The sequence below is a fragment of the Cryptotermes secundus genome, unplaced genomic scaffold, assembly GCF_002891405.2.
Source record: "Cryptotermes secundus unplaced genomic scaffold, Csec_1.0 scaffold186, whole genome shotgun sequence".
NCBI classification, from domain to species: Eukaryota; Metazoa; Arthropoda; class Insecta; order Blattodea; family Kalotermitidae; genus Cryptotermes; species Cryptotermes secundus.
The window spans coordinates 1,981,508-2,003,975 of NW_019727393.1; the positions used below are offsets into that span (position 1 = coordinate 1,981,508).

The window sequence follows — 22,468 nt, forward strand, 5'->3', positions numbered from 1 at the left end:
AAACTGAGTATATTTGTTGAGTTGACGGTTAACGTAATTCCTATATATATATATATATATATATATATCTGGAACACACAACAGGATGTAACCAATGAAGGTGGTAACTATGAAGATCGCTGCCTTCAGGGATGTGATGCTGCGTAGCCTGGAGACTTACCCGCGTTTCTGAGAAGTCTGCTGAACTCATCTTCTAGGTTAAACATCATACAGAGCCCGGATAGAGAGAGAGGTATAAAAGAATAATGGAGGAGTAATTGTAGGGGGCGGGAGAGAGAGAGATCATAACTTTTTGGAGGTTCCCAGGCTTCTTCTTCCGTTCGTCATTCTGACGAAGACAGTGTGAGATCGAAGATGATAGAATTGTAAGACGTAGCTTGAGACAAGGGCCGCGGAATTCTGATTTTCTTAATTAACTGTGAATGGCTCAGTCGGTATAGCGACGGGCTACGGGCTTGACAACCCGGGTTTGATGCCCTGCAGTGTAAGATTTTTCTCTACTTCACAGCGTCTAAATCGGCTCTGGGGCCCACCCAACCTCCTATCCAATCGGTACCGAGAGTCCTTTCCCCGGCGATAAATTTACAAAGGTTGGAGGCTATCCACTCGTCTCCATCAAGCGCAGACGTCAAAAATTGTGGCGCTGTACCTCCATATGTCTTCACGGGGACAAGTGTACATTTTACGACGTAATTTAGAAAGATGTTTCATAGTAGAATATGGAAAAATAGGGCTATTGTTTGTAAAGAGAGGGCGAGGTTAGGGGCCCTGAGCGAACCAACAGGATTTTTCGTAATTCCTTTTACGTCACCCAGAGATCCGGTCCCCACCATCCAATTATATGCATTCATACTGTTTGCTTTACTTTCAACATACCTTTCTACCCTAAATGTGGGTGCAGTTAAGTTTCTCCGAAATGTTGGTAACTATCTACTATACTGCACGGCGTCAGATCCCAAAAGTGATCTTCTGTCAGAGCACCTTGTTGTCAGTGAAGATAACGATATAGCCTGATGGCCCTGCGGTTCTCACGGCAATGACTATGAAGAGTACGGTCTTCTCGGTTGTAACACCGTGTAGTTTTGTAGAAGTCAGCCGACGTTTCGAAGGAACATATCGCCTACATCTTCTGGGTCGAATATTAAGCCTGCTCTGCTTACATTTTGTTTCCTGTTGGTGTGTTCCGTGCCTTACAGATCGACCCCAAAAACTAAAGGTTTTAATGACTAAGATGCGGGATTGGATCGGTGAATCCGTTTATTGGATCTTCACTAGTTGTAACTACAAATAATTGTAACACTTTCAAGATTACTGAAATTAAAACACATAAATAAAATCTTCTATCTCTGCTTTAACTAGCCATTACTAGGTAAAAATCTAAAGAATGGCTATTTCTCAGCAGAATTTTCCGTATCCGTTTCCTGGCAACGGATTTTAACACAGGAACTATAACAATCCCACTCCAAATATCACTGCACTACAGCACACATAAAGTCTTCAATTCACATGTTAAGTCTCCACAGGTCGAATTCTAATTCTTCTTCAACTGAAAACTTCCCGTGTCTATCCCCTACCGAGTACTCACTGATTGGTAGCGCCGAATGCCTTCAAGATAACTCTTGTGCACGCACTCCACGGAAAACGCCATCTTCTTTAATTAAGGATGCATGTTTACAGCTTCGTTGCCTGGCAGTAGACTTCCTATTGTTCCGCGCATTTGCTTGGTGAGGGCCACATAGAAAGCAATTTCCTCTGTATTGTTGTCACATGCTTAAGGGAGTGTTTACCGGCCTTTGCAGAGAAACTGCAGTTCTTCTATTGTTGCCTGTATTCGTTGCCGTTAGAATGTTTACGGACATTCCTCTATTGTTGCTTAACCTAGCAACGGATTCTTTACCAAGAATCTGTCTCCGCGGGAACTTGTTTACCAAACCGTTGCCGGGCAATGCGTTGACATGTCACAATATAATCTTCTGCAAAGTCTGCGGAACTGCACGAAGTTACAACCCAGAAGTTCGTAGTCATCATCAATACACAAGTATTTAATATTCCCATTTTACCACTAATACATGGCCGAATGAGTTAGAAAGGATTTCATGGTCGATCAGATTTGCATACACAAAATATCATTTATTTCTACCTTCACAAACTTACTTCTACATGAATGATACCAACATAGTCACATCCTGCTTTCTCAGATAAAGGTTTGAAATTAGCTGCCCTGTTAATTTTTATTTAATAAACTTGTATTTGTTCCTAATCACACAAAACATTTTTCGTTCGTAAAGCGGTAATAGGCTTAAATAAACAAAAATAGAAAACATGTCCAAACTCTAAGGCAAGGATTATAAAAATACGTAAAACAAACAAAAACAAAAATAAAAAAACAATACCTTAAATCAAATCCAACTTAATTTTACATGCATATATGTGCATTCATACAAATTGGCATGTAGAAAAAAGCGAGATCCGACCTAACTTGCAGCTTTTTACATTTGTATGTGTTATCTGTATTGGTATAACTTTTCCTTACGGTTTGGACGCTTTTACTATATTTATGTATTACACTTGTTACCTGTTTTACAGTCGAAACATGTAGTGTGTTATTAGGAATAAAAGACAAGAAGGACTCTTCATTAAAGATCGCAAGACCGTTATTCTCAGACCTTGAAAGACGGAACACAAAACAGAATGCAGTCATATAAAATTCTTTGGTAGATATCCGAAAAGTGCATTGTTTTCTTTAAGAGGTATCGTATGCTTATCTCTGTATGCACGATACATTTTCCGTGCATTAAACGCCCTGACAGCATTTTGGCAAAGAGCATAGGCTTTGAGGTTCCTGCTTCTACTCATAAGTTACTTCAGATAAGTTAGTAGCTTTCTTTCCTGTGGCGCTACAGCCCCAATTTGGGCCTAGGCCTACCTCCATGAAACTCTCCGTTTCACTTCGGTTTACTAGATCTTACACATACAGTAGAACTCCTTGGGCGAGTGATCAGCTCGTCGCAAGGCCTCTACCTTTAGACAAACACAGAAAAACGCACACAAACAACCATGCCCTGAGTGGGATTCGAACCCACGATCCCGGCTTCCGAGCGAGCGAAGACAGTGCATGCCTTAGACCGCTCGGCTAAGTTAGTAGTTAGTCACTGAAATATCCAATTAGTTTCTATATGTATAATATAAACTCCGTCGTAACTGTAACACTTTATTGTAGTTCTTGTCACCCTTCTTTCACATTACATGTTTCGGCCGTAATCGGCCATCATCAGGTTTATTTCACTACACGTAGCTGTCACACTGCTCTCAATATTAACATTAAAATTCCAGATTTCCAATTGTTCATTTTTTGAAGGAACGTCGGTTAACGCATTTACACGGTACCACATCCCAAAAGACTGCTTTCTTCATAGTCTCCGCCGTGAAAACTTCAAATCTTACATGTTCATTTTCTGTCGTCAATCGGCACCCGATATTCCAAAACTCCCCTTGTCGATTTTGTCAATTGTGTTTTATGAATATTCACACGTCGATTAGTTTAAAAAAATTTTAATTCTCATTTAGCTTTAATATTTAAAATTTAAGTTAATATTTAAAAACCAAAATCACAGAGATACCTGCTCTATGCTTATATATGCTGTAGTGGCCACCTCTTGCTTTCAGCACAACTCGCCTGTTATTTTGTGCAGGTTCTCTGTGTGCGTGCCACTGCTTTTCTTTAATACGTTTGAAAGAAGGGGGACAAGAACTACAATAAGTTTTTACATTTACGACGGAGTCTATATTATACATATAGAAGTGTGGAATGTAACAGGATGCTTAAATATAGTATAGTATCCAGTTAGTTATTGTGTTAGTCGTTGCTTTAGGTATATACCTAGCTAAGACGTTGCTTGGTTAGTAACTTAATCAGTTCAGAGTCTTAATTAGTTGACCAGTTATTTAGATGATTATTTAATTGGTTAATTAGTTAATTCATTAGCAATATAATTTGTTAGGATGATAGTGAATTACTTCTGTAACTTTTTAGTTACTTGGTTATTTTTAATTAATCAAGCAGTTGGTTAGCTAGTTTGCCGGTCATTTAACTGGCTAGTTACCTGTTATTCAGTTAATTGACAATATTATGTGAAGAGTACAGATTTTGAAGTTCTACAGAATTTTGCTGTGAAATTCAGTCATGGATGTTAGTAAGGATTCCCTTTTTTGCAGTTGAACCAGAGGCTCATGCAGACTACGTCCGTAAACGTCAGCACATATCAACGATTGAGACTACGTCGCCTTCGCGAAGCCTGCTGCAAGGGGCCCCTGGGGGAACTGCAGCCTACGCGGGTTACTGCACCCTTCGCAACGGTATGCCCCTTCAGGACCTCAACAACATAGGAAGCAAGCCTAAAATGGTGAGGGCAAACTTACCGGCTCCATGATGCAGTATAATAATTTCTGAGCTAAGCTAACCAACAAGAAATTCCCCGCCATTTCATCTTCATTAAATATTCTGTTAGAATGGACAAATCAGTCTCACGGCATTTACGAACTTCGCACAGGGTTTCTGTCTGAGAATATAAAGATAACAGACTATTTATGAGATCTAGGGAGGAGAGAAGGGCTTTTGTGAACATGGCAATGAACATTAATCTTCCATAAAATGGCCAGAAGTTCCTGATCAGTTGAGATACTCTTTACTTTTCAAGAAGGACTCTGATCCATAGAGTTTGTTAATTTGTTTAGGCGACTGGTTGCATGATTATTTCAAGTAAAATTATGCAGTTTCCTATTATTCCATTTTCTGCAGCCTCCTTTTAGATCCTTTCTCTTCGATCCAATTATTCTCAGAGTCTTTTCTTCCTTTTAGTTAATGTTGCTACTCCTACTGAAATTGTAACGTCCTTTTACTTTTTGTTCACATTTTATTACTGTTTCATTAACACGATTCATATAAATGTGATTTATGTATTCATTCAGTGCATTGGTTTTTCTGCCCGAGGAATACATTAATTCGATTGTAAATTCCTTGAAATAACGATCCTTATGAAAGTCCCACAACTCTGCCTGTTAAAAATACATTTAGTAAATATTATTAATATCTCTGAGTAAGTGTTCATAACTCTCTCACGTTCATTTATGAATACTACATGTATATCAATTAAATAAGTTACGTTCTGTGGGGAATTAAAAGTCGATTTATAGCACGAATATAAAATAATGTTTTGCTATGAAATCTCGATAACAACGAGCGTTAAAACCGGAAGAGAAGATTGTAGTATAATTTGTAAAGCATTAGACTTTTCGCTAGCCATAAAATCCTACTCTGGGGACTGGTTAGTTGCAAAATTAAACGTAATTGTTGTATCTCAAAAACCTTTCATCGGAAAAGAAGTAATGTACTTGTGTATTAGTGCATTTCAAACATTCGAATATTCGTCAGGAAATTTCGAAGGGGAAATTCTGTTTTGAAACGATCGCAATATCTTAACAAGGGCAGGCCATGTAGGCGCCCTGATGCTTTTCCTATTTGTACGAACAGATACAAAATATTAAATTCCTATATCTTGTGTACTTTAAGACTTCGGATTTTTTCATTTGACCTAATCCTTCCAGCCCCACTATGGCCCTGGGGTCGACTCAGTCTCTAACAAAAAAAATAGAGTACCAGGAATTAATTAAATAATTTTCCTGAGGAGTAAAGCGCGGCCGGCGCGTAAGGCTGACAAACTTACCGCCATCTTTGAGCCGATTGTCTAGATAATGTGGGACCCTCAACGTCTCACAACCCTATGGGCCTTCACGGCCTGGTACAGGGGTAGCTGTACTTTTTTTTACTTACTTTTTATGTGCGTTTCATGACATTTCTTTCATTCATTTCTGTGTCTGAAAATGTAAAGTTTTCCTTAGATAACGAGAACGTCTTAATGTCGTGTTTTATACCGTTTTTTTCAACCTGGGAATGCTTGTCGGACCGCCTTTGCACTTTCATCAGGACTGCACGCCTGCTCTGCTCTGCTCTGCTCTGCTCTGCTCTGTCATCTGAGTAATAATTAAGGTGACTGTGGTAGAAGATAATGATATATAAACACTGCCGCAATTAAAAAATGAGAACTGTGTTCACTAATGAAATTTACGAATATCTCAGTGACTTTAATTGCTACTCTGCATATGATATTGATGTTTACATACTACGTATATATTGTCCACCGTGACCCTGCGAGTCGTAGGAGGCGACGGAAAGGGTAGTCTCAAATCTGAGACAGTAAAATATGGTTACAAGTCCCAAGGGACTCGGATCCGAGAAAGACTGTGCTGGCAAGGACCAGCAGCATATACAAAAGACAGACCCGTCCTCTCATCAGACAGGGCGCCCCACAAAAAGAAGACCGTAACTGTCAAACAGTAATAAATATCTGGTCATGAGCCCCAGGTTGAGCTCGACACCAAGACTTACTGACTGACTGACCGTCAGTCGCAATGTGACTTTGATTCAGGCAGTAGACACCCGCGTGTAAGCGGGGTCGAATACCTCCACCGTGACCCTGCGAGTCGTGGGAAGCGACGAAAAGGGAAGTCTCAAATCTGAGACAGTAAAATATGGTCGCGAGTCCCAGGGGACTCGGACCCGAAAAAAACTGCGCTGGCAAGGGCTAGCAGCATATAGAAAATACAGACCCATCCACTCGTCAGAGAGGGCGCCCCACTAAAACAAGATCGTAACTGTCAAACAGCAATAGATAATCTGGGGCTCGACACTAAGAATTACTGACTGACTGACCGTCAGTTCAGTCTCAATGTGACTTTGACTTGATTCAGGCAGTATTGAGGATAGAGTACTTGGAGAGTATTGGAAGTACTTGGGAGTTCGTAGAAGACCTGTGAAGATTTATTGGAAGATCTCATGTGCAGTATCTGAACTGATTTGAAGTACCAATTCCTGTGTGGAGATCCGTTGCTAGGAAACGACTTATGGAAGAGAGAAAATCCTAGTGCGTATGCAACGGCGAATTGAGGTGTATGTAAATCAACGATAGCGCTGTGATTTGAGTGTAACTGAGAGAGTGCGTGTAACCAAGCTGTTAATAAATCCAATCATCTGAACTAGAACCCGTCATTTTGTCACGCGTACCCTCTACACGTGACAGTATTATTCTCTCATCTGTGAGTGGGTCTCCCAAGTGGTCGTTTTCTTCAGATTCTTCCTGTCAAAATATATTACATAATTTTCTATGCACGCGTGCTAAATGCACTCTCCATCATACGATCATCATAATCGTATTTCATGAAGAGTAGACCTGCAAATTATGAAGCTCCTCCTCAAAAAATTGTTTCCATTCTGTTATTTCTCCTTGTAGATCCAGGCAGTGTTCTCAGCGCCCTGTTCTGAACTCCACCAGGCCAAGTTTCAGTGCCATGAAAACAACGAACACTTACGAGTTCCATCCCCTGGTACATAATACTGTGTAGTCCATTGAAAGCCAACAGACGTTTCGGAGTAACATGTCTCTTCCATATTCAAGGTCGAAGAATAAGTAAACAGACCCTCTGAACCCCGGAAATGAAGCAGCATGTTCCTCCGAAACGTCGATTACTTTCAACAGACTGTTAGTAGCTCGCACTTTACTGTAACATATAATTTTTATCTTTGGAAAACCACATTAACCTTTTCTGTCAATAAATGATGGGACACGTTTCTTGCACTTAGTTGAACATGGACCAGTGGATTTAAATAAGACACGTAAGACTAATAGTAACGGGTTCCCGATTGGATGATTGCATTTATTGGCCCGTCTGTCTTTACAGTTACAACCAATTATAACAGCTCACAATCAATGACTCTGTAAGGCTCGCTCCATTCCTTGCTGGAGTACTAGTGTCTTCTCTTCTGCTGTGGCTGACTTCGTTGAGATTTACGAATCGGTCACTTCTTCAGCTTCCGCTGTCCGCTGGTTAACACTCCACAGCTGAACACTGAACTCTCTTATTAATGCCGAATGTTTGAAATCTCTTGAACTGAACTGAACTCTTCTTTTGTAACGTCAAGACGAGCCGAATATAGACCACCATCTCTAAGAGTTCGTCTGTTACTCCGTCTATTCGTTGCCGCATGAACGTGCTTACCGAACCGTTGTCTAGCAATGGACTATTCCGCGTCTATTTATTGTAGCGGGAACGTATGTTAATTTAATGGCGAGGCGTTGGCTATCAATGGACTATTTCGTCTTTCAGGCGTCATGTCTATATTTTTATATATATATACACACACTTGTATATTGTGGCGTATTTACGCCATGCAGGAATCGTTGAGCCACAGAAATCTGTAAACACGCCGATTACGCAACAGTGAAGCAAGGTACGTTTCCCGCTAGTCCGATGAAGAGTTTATAGGAGAAACTGGAATTCCTAAGAAGGAGTTCTTGGAGTTAGTTACGAGAGAAGCACGCGAGTGGAGTACAGACGAATACAGGAGGTCGGCCTATGAGGATGTAAAGTGTCATTAGAAGATTTTATGTGTAATATGTGATAGTAAGTGATAGCTGAGAACTTAGCAATGAAGATGTTATATTCTCTAGCGCAGCGAGATTGGGAGTGCGTAATCCGGTGAGACTTTATAGCTCCCGTGTTATAAACATGTGAAAACTACAGCAGATAAAGTGAAAAGATTAGTGTGTAGTGAGTGTAAGTTGTGTAAATCGGTAACAGTAATTGTAGTTACGACTTGTAGGTTGTTAATGAAACCAATTACCAATCCGAACCGCGTCTTCAGTAGTCAGTCACGTTATATATATAATATATATAGCGGTTGAAAAGTTTATAAAGTCTTGAATATAAACAAATAATTTGGTCATCAGAAAATAAATATTAGTCAATTTTTGTTCTGTATTTTTGCCTCCTTGCTGTAACTCTCGACTCTGCTGGGAAACCATGACTGATTTGTTCTCTTTTTACATTTTGTCCTGAGCGCACACAGACCAGACACGAGACTGTGGAAATTCAAACTTAAAAGAGTCCTTCATTGTTTTAACTTCCAAGATTCGTTGACCCTAAAATTCTTTTTTCTTTAATTCGGCAGTTTCTAGATTTCTCCATCTGAAAATGTCAGTTTGACCACACAATTTTTTTGATCGCCCGTGGTGATCAGGCGACTAGGATATCGTATTTTTCGACCCGTGTTTTTGTGTTTGCTTGCGTGTGCAGGTGTGTATTCTGCTTGGTAAATTTGATATATGCAGGCCTCGCAGGTAGCCTGAGTGTTACTCATTGTCTTACAGTACAAGAACGTTGCCATTGCTGATTAAAGGGATGGCTCAGCCACTACAGCGGCTAGGCTAAGAGAGACGACCGAGGCATCGGGAATTGATTATGCCACGAGAAGGAGATTTTTCTCTTCGTTATAACATCCAGACAAGCTCTCATGCCGACGTGGTCTCCTATATAGAGGATACTAAGGGCTACTTCCTCAGGGGTAAAGCGGCAGAAGCGTGGATCTAACCACTTACCTCCATCTAGTTCAGAGGTTCCAAACTGTGGAGTTATACCTCTACTCCACACACGACTTCATGTTGTTCTTAATTAATCAGGGCCAGGAAAAAAAATACTTTTAAAAGGATAAACTGGAATTCTCAAAAATTCGCTTTACCCTTCACATAAATAAAAATGAGACATTAAATGTAACATATCACAACGACCGGTGTTTTCTCATAGGAAAATGGCTTTTCTACTTGCGCGAGCAGCTATAAGTTGTCGCTGATTTCTGTAGCCTGTCCCAGTTGACTTATTGTGGAAACGTGTTTGTCCACGTTCCAGATTGTGGTTTGAGAAAGAAATAAAATGACGGGATAAATAGCAAATTAAGGAGACATCCATTTTCCCCCTAAGCCATATTTATTTGCTTCATGCACAATTAAGAACGCTACTTTTTCCGTCTATCATTGACTGAGAAGATCCAACGAGAAAGCGTTTTCTTTCTGTGATGTTTGTTTGAATTACCGAGTCTCCTCTTGCATATCCAGACTTGAATGAAAATGGCCGCGCCATAGCTCAAGCGGTTAGTCGCTGTCTTCCCACCGCGGCGGGCTGGGTCTGGTCAAGTGGGATTTGTGGTGGACAAAGTGGCGCTGGGGCAGGTTTTCTCCAATTACTTCGGTTTCCCCTGCCAATCTTCATTCCACCAATTGCTCCACAATCACCCTAACCTATCATCTGGGGCTGGTACAATAGGCCAGAAGTGGCCGCAGCACAAAGGACTTAGTCCAACAACACTATAAATAAAAAATATGAATGAAAATCTGCTTAAATTTAGACAACAGTGTACAAAAATAAATATCGTAGCTGGGTTTCACATCGTGAAGTCCTGCTGATAACTAAGGGGTGTCATACTGGTGTCTGATCATGCCAAATTATGGCCAACTTGTGCTCTTCTTACCAGATCAGTTATGTTTAAAGTTTCTTGTAATCCACTATGATGTTTTCTAGAGCCAGTCGCCAACATCCACTTCTAAATAATAACATCATGAACTCTCAATCGCAAACAGGAAAAATGATTTGTTTAGCGTTTCAAAGTCCGCTTAAAGTGTTTAGTCAGGTGAAAACAGAGTCGAATAAAACTCACTGAACGTTGTTGAAAGTTAAACGTCAAGGGGCCTCGTTGCAGAAATCCTGCTACTGCTACAATCAAAACAGTCTGATTTTCCAGTTGCGTGTAAAGGAAATGGGAATCAAATTCATCCCATGGCATTCAGGTCTGTTCTTACTATCATTGTTCATTTGTAACAGGATAAAGGTTATGTCCAAGCGATTTATTTTCGCAGCAAATTACCTGCAAATGTGAACTCCACGGCAGCAAAAGAACGAGTAATGAAACGATGAGTGCTCCATTTGTAATGTTATTAACACTTTCTTTTATTGTGAAATTTTTTAGAAATGTAATAAATTTTTATTTGAAATTTGTTAGAAAATCAAATTACACCGGATCTGTAGAAACGAAAGTTAAAGTTTTCGAACAGCTGTAAGTGTAATTCCAGTACAAAATATTGTCTGAAATCAATCGCTGATCTCGAAATTAAATGTGCAGGTGAGAATAATTACAGTCACGGCCCCAACATTGTACTTTCTGTGGCTCCATAGTACATTCAAAACTAAAGCAATTCATATTTGTTCAGATGAAAACTGGCAGTTCTTGAGTGCCTTCGTTTCTTTCCTTGATATTTCGATCCTACTTCCGTTTATTTTCTTTCATTTCTCTCTTTAATTGTATCCTATAATTTTTATATTTTCCTTGAATTTATTCCTGACTTTATTCTCCTTCCTTTATTTATTTCGGTCATTCTTTTCCTCTTACTTCTTCTCTTTCGTTCCAACATTCTTTTCTCACCCAGGTTGCCTTCACCGTAAATTACCGTCATCAGACTATACCCTGTCCACATCTTCGATCCAGGCATGAAAATAACATAACTTACACAGCCCATTTCGACTCGCTCATAGTTGAAGCCGTGCGTTCGTGACGTCAGAGTTTAAAGAAAGGTTAAAGAAATATACTGAATTCCAAAGTCGCGACATAAACCTTTATAACAATCGCAGCAGTAGGAGTCATAATTATAGCATTACCAGCAATTATTATATTCCTAATAACGTTTGGTAGTCTAAAAATATCGGCTTTCTACCGAAATAAAGGAACACTCATATTAAAAACGTAATTGGGGAACCTTGATTCCTAGCAGTAACGTTGAAAAGTGTATTAAATTAAGATTTTTATTGAAATATATGTACTTATACATTTAATTGAAAATTTATTGAAACATTACTATATGTACAATAGCGTTTAGTCTGTAATTACGTCAGTGAGTTGAGAGCTTCGTGATTGGTTGTGCTCACGATAGGTCTATGATAGCTGAAATACGAAACGTAGTTCATGCAGGATAAATTGTCCAGATTTCTTCCAAGAAAACCGGAACGGCGAAGGTGACACAAACGTCTGTTACTAACCAACGGCTGGGTAAACATTGTTCCCATAATGGAGTCAACCATTGCTAAGTAACGGTTGCCTAAACGCATTCCAATTCCAACGCATAGCACCGAACACACATTTCTGTGACAACAATTCACTAAGCAGATAGTGATTCCGCGGCAATTACAATGGTTCAAGAAGACAGAAGACAGAAGATACTGAAAAGGTACTAGTACTTGGCCATTTGTACCCTCGTATAATAACGTTTTTAACGTTAAAATATTGAAGAGAGAATTACAAACATCGGTGCTTATTTACTATTTTTGTTTCAAATTTTGTGTTTTCTTGAGTCCATGATATTTGCGCAGTTGGTTATCTAGCGAGTTGCATAGTTCCTCTTACTGCATGAGTATTACATTACAATTTTTAAGCGTTTCTTATTGTCGTTGGATTGATTCAGACTTCTGTAAGGGTCAACTGAAACATGGATTTCCCTGACTGAGGAACAGCATGGTGTTTGGGTGTGCTTGTCCATAAAGCAGTGGAACCTAACCAGTGCTGCAACCAGCCCTCCCGCCAGCAGCTCTTGCTGGCTGCATGTTCTCACTATACAAAAATCAATACTGGGAGTCCAGGCTCCAGCCATTCTCTTCTCCAGCACAGAGAGAGAGAGAGCAGTTGTGACGTGGAGAGCTCCAGGGGTTGGCCCTTGAACCCACCACCTCCCCCTTACAAGCCCACATCTCGTTGCTGCGGTATCCAGACCACAAAATACGTAATGTCGCACCGTACAAAGGAGAACTAGAGGTCGGAGTCGAACTACATGCCCTCGTTAATGTCCCTTTCAGCACACAGTTTTAGTGTGACTACGTTAAAATATCATATCGCTCTAACGAAAGAAACACCATTGGATTCTAGCCTGTTCCTGATAGCAAATAATGTCTTACACGCATGTGTCTGATGTTTTGAACTTGTTCACTTTTCTTGAAGTCTGAATGGAACAACAAATCACGAGCAGCGTTACTCCCTATTTCATAAATCTCTAATTTCAGCTGTTTCTTGGTGGAGAAAAATAAAATTAATACGTAAATCATATTGTAATTTGTAATGGATGCATTTACGTCGAGTCCACATATTTGAAAGATTATTAACTTTAAACTGAAACTTCAATTTTCATGTGTTTATTTCTTTGTTTTCTTATTTGTTTATATTCTGCTCTCACAAGTCCTGATTTTGACCCATGGCTTGTGGTATCATAACCTTTCAGTAGTTGGGATTACGTTCTGAACTGGCCAGTCCTTTTCTTGGCGGTTAACGCCATAGGAGGGATACTTTTTTAATAACTGGGGCAGGTCAGAGATCGAACAAGTCTTTTGAAAATGTACTATTCGAGTGACGAGTTTTAAATTCGACTCAGCCCAGTGAAAGTCACACATTCATGCATACATACATACATACATACATACATACATACATACATACATACATACACACATACATGGAAGCTATTCGAGATGCTACCTCAAATCGTTCGGCCGGCCCAGAGGAAGGGTGGCAGGTTCCTCTCTTCAACTCTTTCCACGTGTGTTTTAAGCCGCAGTCCAGGCGACATGCCTGTTTAGCTGCAGGAATATGCTTGTGAATGTGTCTGCACATAATACATAAGCTTATCTCACGCTACATTTCAGCGATTTATGTGGGTGATATTGAAGAAAAATTGCAATTTGTATAGGCTTTTTGGGGAGACGAGGAATGCATATAGGATATTGGTGGGAAAGCCAGAAGGAAAGAGACCGCTGGGAAAACCAAGGCGTAGGTGGGTGGACAATATTAAAATGGATCTTGGAGAGAAAGGAAGGGATGGTATTGACTGGATAGATCTGGCTAAGGATGGGGACCAGTGGAGGGCTCTTGTGAACACGGCAATGAACCTTCGGATTCTATAAAATGCTGGGAAATTCTTGAGTAGCTGCAAAATTGGCGGCTCCTCCAGAAGGGCTCAGTTCCATGAGTAAGTAAGTACGAATAGGCTTTTCGGTCGTCGACCACGCCAGGAGTCCGAATCGAAAGGTGAATCTGTTTTGCGGCAGACTCTCAAATAATCTCCCTGTATATAATTGTATATATTATATGTAATTTTAAATAATCTAAATTTATTGAACACCGCACCAACGCGATATCCCTTATCAACCGGTTGAGATTTTTCTTTCCGTATGGCATATACTTCCATTTTATTGACTCGCATTATGTTAGCTCTGCAAGCGTAGGTAGCGAGTAAACAGAAATTGAAGATTTATTCTGAATTCGCTTTTCGGAATGACTGTGGCAACATTTAAACCAAAATCTCGATATCTGTCTTCAGAAACTTAGGAATACCTGTTAGACAGGTCATATTAAAATTTGTTTTTGACTTATAGACTCCTAGGTTCAACAATTCTAAGGTCGTACGGGGTTCTTTGGTATAAAATTCAAATCAATTCACGTCAAATATATTTACAACTGGACTATGTCACGCAGTGCCATAGCTCAAGCGGTTAGTCGCTGGCTTCCCACCGCGGCGGCCCGGGTTCGATCCTGCCTCTGGTCAAGTGGGATTTGTGGTGGACAAAGTGCGCTGGGGTGGTTTTTCTCCGAGTACTTCGGTTTCCCCTGCCAATCTTCATTCCACTAAATCCTCCATTATCATAATCACCCGGAGCAAGTACAGTATGCCAATCAGTGGCCGCCGTGCCGTGTGGACCCAGCTGGACTCCACCCCTGACTAGCGAATTGAAAAAAGTCATGCAGTGACTTTGACTTCACGTAAGGTGCATAAGTAGGCCGCGCCATAGCTCAAGCGGTTAGTCGCTGGCTTCCCACCGCGGCGGCCCGTGTTCGATCCCACGTCTGGTCAAGTGGGATTTGTGGTGGACAAAGTTGCGCTGGGGCGGGTTTTCTCCGAGTACTTCGGTTTCCGCTGCCAATCTTAATTCCACCAAATTCTCCATCATAATCACCCGGGACAGGCTACAATAGGCCAATCAGTGGCCGCCGTACCGAGTGGATCCAGTTGGACTCTACCCCCCACTAAGCGAATTAAAAAAACATAGGACAAAGCACACCAAACTGTGCAATTTTTGGCTGAAGTAGAGCATCTTTCTTATAAGTTTGGATTATTTGTTCGTCATATTAGTCTGATCTCTATACTAACAATAGAATGTACATAAAAATGTGGACCTCGTGTGTAAACCAAATGTTGTGCAGATTCCCAGCTTGTTTCAATTAAATCAGCAAATGGACGACAAAATTCTATCCAACGATCTTAACTTGGAACCAGTTTCTTCAAATATTCGTACCAACTTCATTAAACAGTTCCTTGAAGGAGCATCAAGATCCTTATATTGCACGACTCTTCCACAATTGCATTTTTTTTTTCACAATGAACAATTTCTGTTTGGGACGCAGAACGTCTCCTTCAATCCAAATGTCAAAATGAACTTCCGCCATTACCTTACGCAAGCTTACCGCAATCAGATGAAATGGCCCTGCAAGAAATCTATGAATTAAAGTAGTACTAGTTAGTTCTTTCACGGAAGTAATGTACTTGAAGGTGCGCTGGTTTGCTTAATTATTTCAACGGACAGCCAGTTAGTAGTTTTAACACAAACCTTTTAAGGAGTAACCATATGGAGCGGTATCCAGTGACATGGTGTCTATACAAAGTATCATTAAAATTAGGTATTTAATCAATTCTCATGAGTTCTGACTAAAGTATTATATCCAGTATTATTATAGGTCTGGCCTTTGGCCTTCATCCTGTTTTCTAAAATGTGAAACAACATCTCGGGAACTGAATCTCCTCCAGTCCTCATGTGTTAAGGTAGAAAGACATAGTCTGTGTTTGGAATTAGTTCTCTCTAAGGGACCCAACTGAGTAGATGACGTCACCTGAGAACGGGAGCAGATTCAAATCCCGAAACGTGTTCTATTTTAGAGTGTTTTACGATGGACATAATCCAGAAAGTTAATAGTACTCACTCACTCATGGAGCTGAGACCTTCTTGAGAAGCAACCAATTGTGCAGCTACTCAAGAAATTCCCAACATTTTATGAAACCCGAAGGTTCATTACCGTGTTCACAAGACCCGCCCACTGGTCCATATCCTGAGGCAGATCAATCCAATCCACTTCATCCCATCCTAACTCTCTAACATCCATTTTAATATTCTCGCCCCACTTACGCCTTGGGCTTCCCAATGGTCTCTTTCCTTCTGGCTTTCCCACCAATATCCTATATGCATTCCTCTTCNTTTTCGATCTGTTATTGTTGTTCCCAAATGTCTGAATCATGCCACATTTTCAAAACATCTGTTTCCTGTTCTTATATCATGATTTTGCCCTGACTTTTGGTGACAAGACAGCAACATATACTTAGTTTTCTCTGTGTTTACTTCTAGACCAACCTCCTTACTTGCCCCAATTAAAGTTTGTGTGTTCTTCTTTATGGTATCTACATTATCACCCAGTAGATTCACATATCGGCATAGGCCAACAGCTGATGTGTCCTGTTTAATTTCAGTCCAACTTGGTTTCCCTGGACCTTCCTAATGGCATATTCTAAAGCAAAATTGAAAAGGAGCGGCAATAAAGCATCTCCTTGTCTTAGACCATTCTGGATAGGAAATTTTATAACTGTTTACCTATACGGACTTTACTATACGTTTCGTTTAAACACATTTTAATCGGCTTTACTAGTTTCATGGGTATCCCAAACTCTATCAGAATATTGTACAGTACTTCCCTCTTAACTGAATCACTGGTTTTCTAGAAATCTATGAATAGTTGCTGTAATATCTCATTATGTTCACATTTTCTTCTCCAATATCTGACGAATGCAAAAGATCTGATCTGTAGTTGATCTGTTATGTCGAAACCCACACTGATGATCCCAAACAATTTCATCTATGTATGGAATTAACATTGAGAGAAGAATATTGGATGAAAATTTGTATATAGTTGATAGCTGTGATATCCCCGGATAATTACTACAGTCAGATTTATCTCCCCTCTTATGAACTGGTACAATAATAGACTCCTTCCACTGATCAGGCAATTTTTCCTTATGCCAAATAGAAGTAATCAGATTGTGGAGCATAGAATTTAATATTTCACTTCCTGCTTGAATAAGTTCTGCCGGAATTTTACCACTACCTGGCGATTTATACATTTTCAGTTTTGCAGTAGATTTAGCGGGAGTACAGAAGGCCAGATGGGAAGGAGTTGGCATTGCATCAGCAGGAGACTATACATTTTGCTATGGAAAGGGGAATACAAATCATGAATTAGGTACAGGTTTTTTAGTACATAAGAAAATCGTATCAGCAGTTAAGAGTGTAACTTTCGTTAGAAATAAGTTGTCATATATAATACTAAAAGGTCGCTAGTGTGATATCATGCTGAATCTTCACTCCCTAACAGAATATAAAATTATGATATAAAGGACAGTTTCTACGAAGAACTAGAACTTGTATTTGATAAATTCCTGAAGTATACTATATTAAAATTTTGTTAGGAGATTTCATTGCCGAAGTAGGGAGGGAAGACATTTTCAAACCAACGATTGGGAATGAGAATTTGCATGAAATTACTAATGATAATGGAGTTAAGAGTTAGAGTTACTGTCAAAAGTACAATGTTCCCACATCGTAACTTCCATAAATGTACTTGTACATCTCCTGATGGGAAGATATACACACAAATCGGCCATATTTTGATAAATAGGAGGTGGCATTCAAGTATTCTTGATGTCAGATCATTCAGGGCACCAGATTATGAAGTTAATAATACAAAGTAGTAATTTAATCTTAAGGTATATTTTAATAGTTGACAGACGAACATACACATCCAGCCCCATGATAGGGGGCTGTAGTATTATTCATGTATGAGGATGCTGTTCACATTCTAGGATGGTAATGATGTGTTCTCAGAAGCCTGGCGGCCAGGGCTCTTCGTACCAGTCGTCAGGCTGCACACTTCCTCGCCAGCATTGGCCCACGTACACATCAGGGATCCGGCACCACCAGCAGGTGCCAGGAAGCTCCATGTGCACCACTTCATATCCATCCCCCGGAGCCGTAGCGTCGCTTCACCATCATTCACATCCCCACCTGCATCATCAGGCTTCACTGTCTCAGCTACCCCCTGAAGCTACAGCATCCAGCACCACAGCAGTTGTCAAATCCCAGAAACAACCACTATTACTGGCGGGTCCGGCGCTGGGAGAAGAAGAACTACCCACAGCAGAAACACCTCTAATGGTCACGAAAAGGGAAAGTACTGTCTGACTAGTGACAAAGTTGTGAAATCATTATTTGATAACTGTAAAGACAAGAAGCTGTAAGACCTTGCCACGTTTACTAAGTGCGGGATTTGTCAAGCATACAGTTTTTAAAACTTTTATATCAAGTGCCCTTTTTTAATCATAACAGCCTAACAAAAGACATTTATAATGGAATGAGATATGAATTCAAAAACATAGTGTTATTAATGGTGTGTGTGATTTCAGGTTAAAGATTATGGATGTTCCTCTTTTGTCTGTTGTAACAAGAACCTGCAAGAACCAGTCTGTAACATAAGGGAGCCCACGGAAGTAATCTATCGAACAAAATAATTGAAATCAACGAAGAAAAGATAAATATGAAACATTTAACTCCTTAAGTGTACAAAGAGGTAACTTTTTGTGTTTTGAAAATACTCATACAACATTCCCTCGATATTTTCTTTTGCACCTAATTGTGAGTGTGAAAATAAATAACCTTGAACTTTTCAAGAATCACTCAAGAATCGTGAAGTTATAATTATTTTTTTTCCAAATAAAATATTTAAATTAATATTAAATCCAAAATAAGTATTATCTTTGCATAAAGTTCTTGTACCAGTTCCAGTAAATGTATTTCAAATTTCCAGAGCACAGAAGAGCACGCCATAAGACAGAACTGTTTGGAAATCGAGAATGAAAACCAATTAAGGAATTTCATCTCAGCCAAAATCAAAGGTCTTATAAACGGAACCGGATAATCATATCCATGAATCTAAGCACCGTGGCATGAAAGCGTTAAGGACGACGGTGCTTATAACATCCTGAGCGGGTGACCAAGAGAATATTCCCAGACCCTGCCGGAAATCTAAACCCTATGTCCAACCCGAGGGCAGTGACATTACCAACTGAATTAAACCACACCGAAAAATTAAATGCGGTGGATTCAAACCAGCACAGAACCAACACGATTTTATCAGATGAGCACATAAATTTGACAACAGTTCAGACATTTCTTTGTCAAGATAGTCATAATGAGGGATATTGTAGGCGGATGGCCACAGACGAAGATCATTTTTCCTCGCCTCATTAAGCCTGACAAGTATGCATAAAATTAAGATATTTTATGAGTAAATTCTCTGCAACTTTCTCAGATAAGTAGTTTACTCAAACCGTTAGAGAGCCGCTCTGCATGCGTAGATTGGATCTGGCATAAATATGGGTTCCTGTACATGTCAGAATTTGTCTCCAATTTTCGGACAAACGAAAATGTATTAAGTTGCAACTCATACTCTTCAGCTTCTGGTTTAAAGTACAATGCTTTACGCTACAGAAGCTGAAAGCATTGTAAAATTTTCTGTTTCACGCTGAGATACTGCTCCTTGTAATTTGGAAGGTAGATTTCGGAGGAAAATGTGGCATCCATCGCCAGGTTATAAGGTAGTTGTTTTGTACCTGCTACATATTCTTTGGTAGGCCTTGCGATATTGGAGAGAATTAAAAGTGAGGGAGTGGGCCAGAATTGTTACTTTACACAAACTCTTCCTTATTCTTTAATTTATCCAAAGTAAATTTTAAGGGTGCCCCATAAATACGACTGATTTAGTTAATATATTTTAGAAATTGCTTTTCCTCTCTGTTGCCTTGGACTGGGATGCGGGCTGCTCTGGAGATGAGGAGAGGTCATGAACTAATATTAAGTTTTTCATTTCAGAAATGTGGGTAACATATCCTATAGCATGGGAGAGCTGTAATATCATTTGGAGAAAAGTAAACTAACCTTATTTGTCTTAAGACTATAGAAATCATAGAAAATCTCAAAAGAATTGCCTGACTATAACAATACGGGATAAATTGAAACAAAATTTAAGGAACTAACCTTTTGAGCATTTTCCTTAGCCTAATTTTGCTGGTGTGAAGGGGTCTAGAATAGGAAACCAGCTTTTAGTGACCTCTTTCGTTGCCGTATCGAGCTACTTTTAATCTTAATAATATTTTGAAATTAGGCTCTTAACTGTAAGCAAATCAAGTCTTATCTCTTTCACGCAAAATATTATATAAATTACTTGAGTGAATTCCTCGCTGATTATTCTAAAAATCAGAATTCTTAAATACTGGGTTTGCTAAATACAGAGTTATTGAACGTGATTTGGTGAGCATACTTACCACTGTACTGTAAGGAGATAAAACGATATATTGATAACATACTATGTATTGTATAATGTTGGTCTACATCCTAATTAAGTCAATGCACCAACACCCCCAAATTCTTAAATTACATTACATTACATAAACTCATTTGCATATAAAATGAACCTTAGAGAACTATCACCGTGCAGACGTGTCTAGCGGAATCGCGCTTTAGATTAGATTCCTCCGAAACGGCGGTAACCACCTATCAGTCTATATCACGCCACGTCCTTGAAAACCTCGAATATCCCATTATCCTAGCACTGGCAATTATACTTTCATAGCTTCTTCATGGCGAAATATTTCGTATGGGCCCATCTTTGCTTGAGTTTCTTCTAAGACAAGGTTCTTTCAATGTCGATTTGGAAGAGTAACATAGATTTCGCAGTCTACATTTTGTTGTTATACATTTTATAAAACAAGGGGCATAGATATGTATCCCCCATAACATTTGAGGACCCTGAACTAAGTGGCGCTAGTATCGCTTCCACTTTGCATAATAGCCAGGTTTGTGTTATTGTTGCTAAGTACCTATATGATGGGGTGAAACTTCATGTTGTGGATAAGTTCTAAAAGATTCAAATAATAGTATTGTCGCGTGTTAATGAAATTAACATGAAACACGACTAACTACAGCTAGTCCTTACCTTCGGACACAGGGACTAGCTCTCACGATTGTACCCAAATCAGTATGCGTTTTACCTGAAGATGGAAAAAGAGTGCAGTCTCTGAAATGTAGTTTTAAAGAAATAGAGAGATCATGGATAATGTTAAAAAAGGCAGTAACGCTACTCATATTGTGATGATCTTGGTTATGACATCATATAGTCTGGTAGGTTATACCAAATTTCGAAGGGATATTTGTCCTCCCTGAAGGTAGAGGTAGCTTATTCCTCCGAAACTTTGGTACACCTGCCAAAATAAATACTGACCTCTACTACTTTTCCCGATGTTCATGCACAGTTTCACCAAAACCTGTCATTTCGTTCGAAAGCTGTTACGAGAACTGAAAAACGGAAGTACGGACATACTGATGCTGCAAATCTGTCCTTTCTTTCATAAAGAGAGTGGGTTAAAGACGTCCCTTGAATTGGCCTAATTGAATCACCTTAATACAATTTGGCGTTCATACTAGTAGGCACACCTATCATTATTTTTGTTCACTGTTTTCAGTTATTAGTCTGATAATTAAAGACGGATTTAGATTTCAAGCAAATAATATTTTGTTCGCCCTTTACGCAGGAACCTCACGTTAGAGTGCAACATTGGATGCTCTAATCTTCCCCTCACCTAGCCCTACACAGTAAACAGAAAACAAACCTACTTTCTGCTGACTCTTGCGAGTACATAGTTGTATTTTCCTGAGGTAGATGTTTCTATATCGGTTCCTTTTGTCTCGAAATGGAGCATAAGAGATCTAACATTACTTTAGCCTCTCCTTTACGCTTCTCAGTATGCAAATTAGATTACACAAACATTCTCATTATAAAATTGTGTGTGAAATTGTACCCTTCTATGAAGAATGCTTTTTGTGCATCGGCTGTTTCGAATACAGTGTTTCACAAAGTGGCCAACAGTGCGTTGTTAATAGCGTTTTCAGAATGTTCCGCTTCTTGTGTTTTGATGGTTGCAATGTTCTCAATACGAAATTCTACGCGGTCCTGTGACCGCTAGACCGGCGTGCATGGATGGCACTCGGCTTCGGCTTATAAGCGTTCATAATAACAATTCTAATATATAATTCCATGGATATCCTTCCATTTCCTGGGAAACACATTTGATTTTAGGCGATTCATATGCAATGGTCCGCTGGTATTGCGTTTCCGCTGAAGTGTACATTCTTATCTCAGTCGTTGCCTATCAATAGACGTCTTATTGTCCGACTTTTTGGCGGCACGCCACACTATACGTATATTGAAGATGTATGGGGGTGTGAATGTACAGCTCCATGCATTTTTAATCCCAGCAATTAATGGAGTTGAGTTGTGAGCTTCACGATACGACCGCGTTACCAGTGGCAGAAAGGTGGGCTCGAGAGCCAGCCT

General features: G+C 39.7%; 1 protein-coding gene across 5 annotated transcripts in view; it reads left to right on the forward strand.

Moving 5' to 3' along the window:
• The window catches only part of LOC111864651 (synaptogenesis protein syg-2), a 1,101,357-nt gene extending 1,082,605 nt beyond the window's left edge, over nucleotides 1-18,752 (forward strand). For 3 of the 5 annotated variants that reach the window (XM_023852046.2, XM_023852043.2, XM_023852047.2), the window contains 2 exons: nucleotides 4,216-4,403; nucleotides 17,905-18,752. In XM_023852046.2, the coding sequence (XP_023707814.1) occupies nucleotides 4,216-4,403; nucleotides 17,905-18,261 (545 nt within the window). In that variant the 3' untranslated portion in view covers nucleotides 18,262-18,752. Of the gene's footprint in view, nucleotides 1-4,215; nucleotides 4,404-17,882 lie in introns of all 5 variants that reach the window. The other 2 variants (XM_023852044.2, XM_023852045.2) reach the window with 2 other exon arrangements.
• The last annotated feature ends 3,716 nt before the right edge of the window (nucleotides 18,753-22,468 follow it).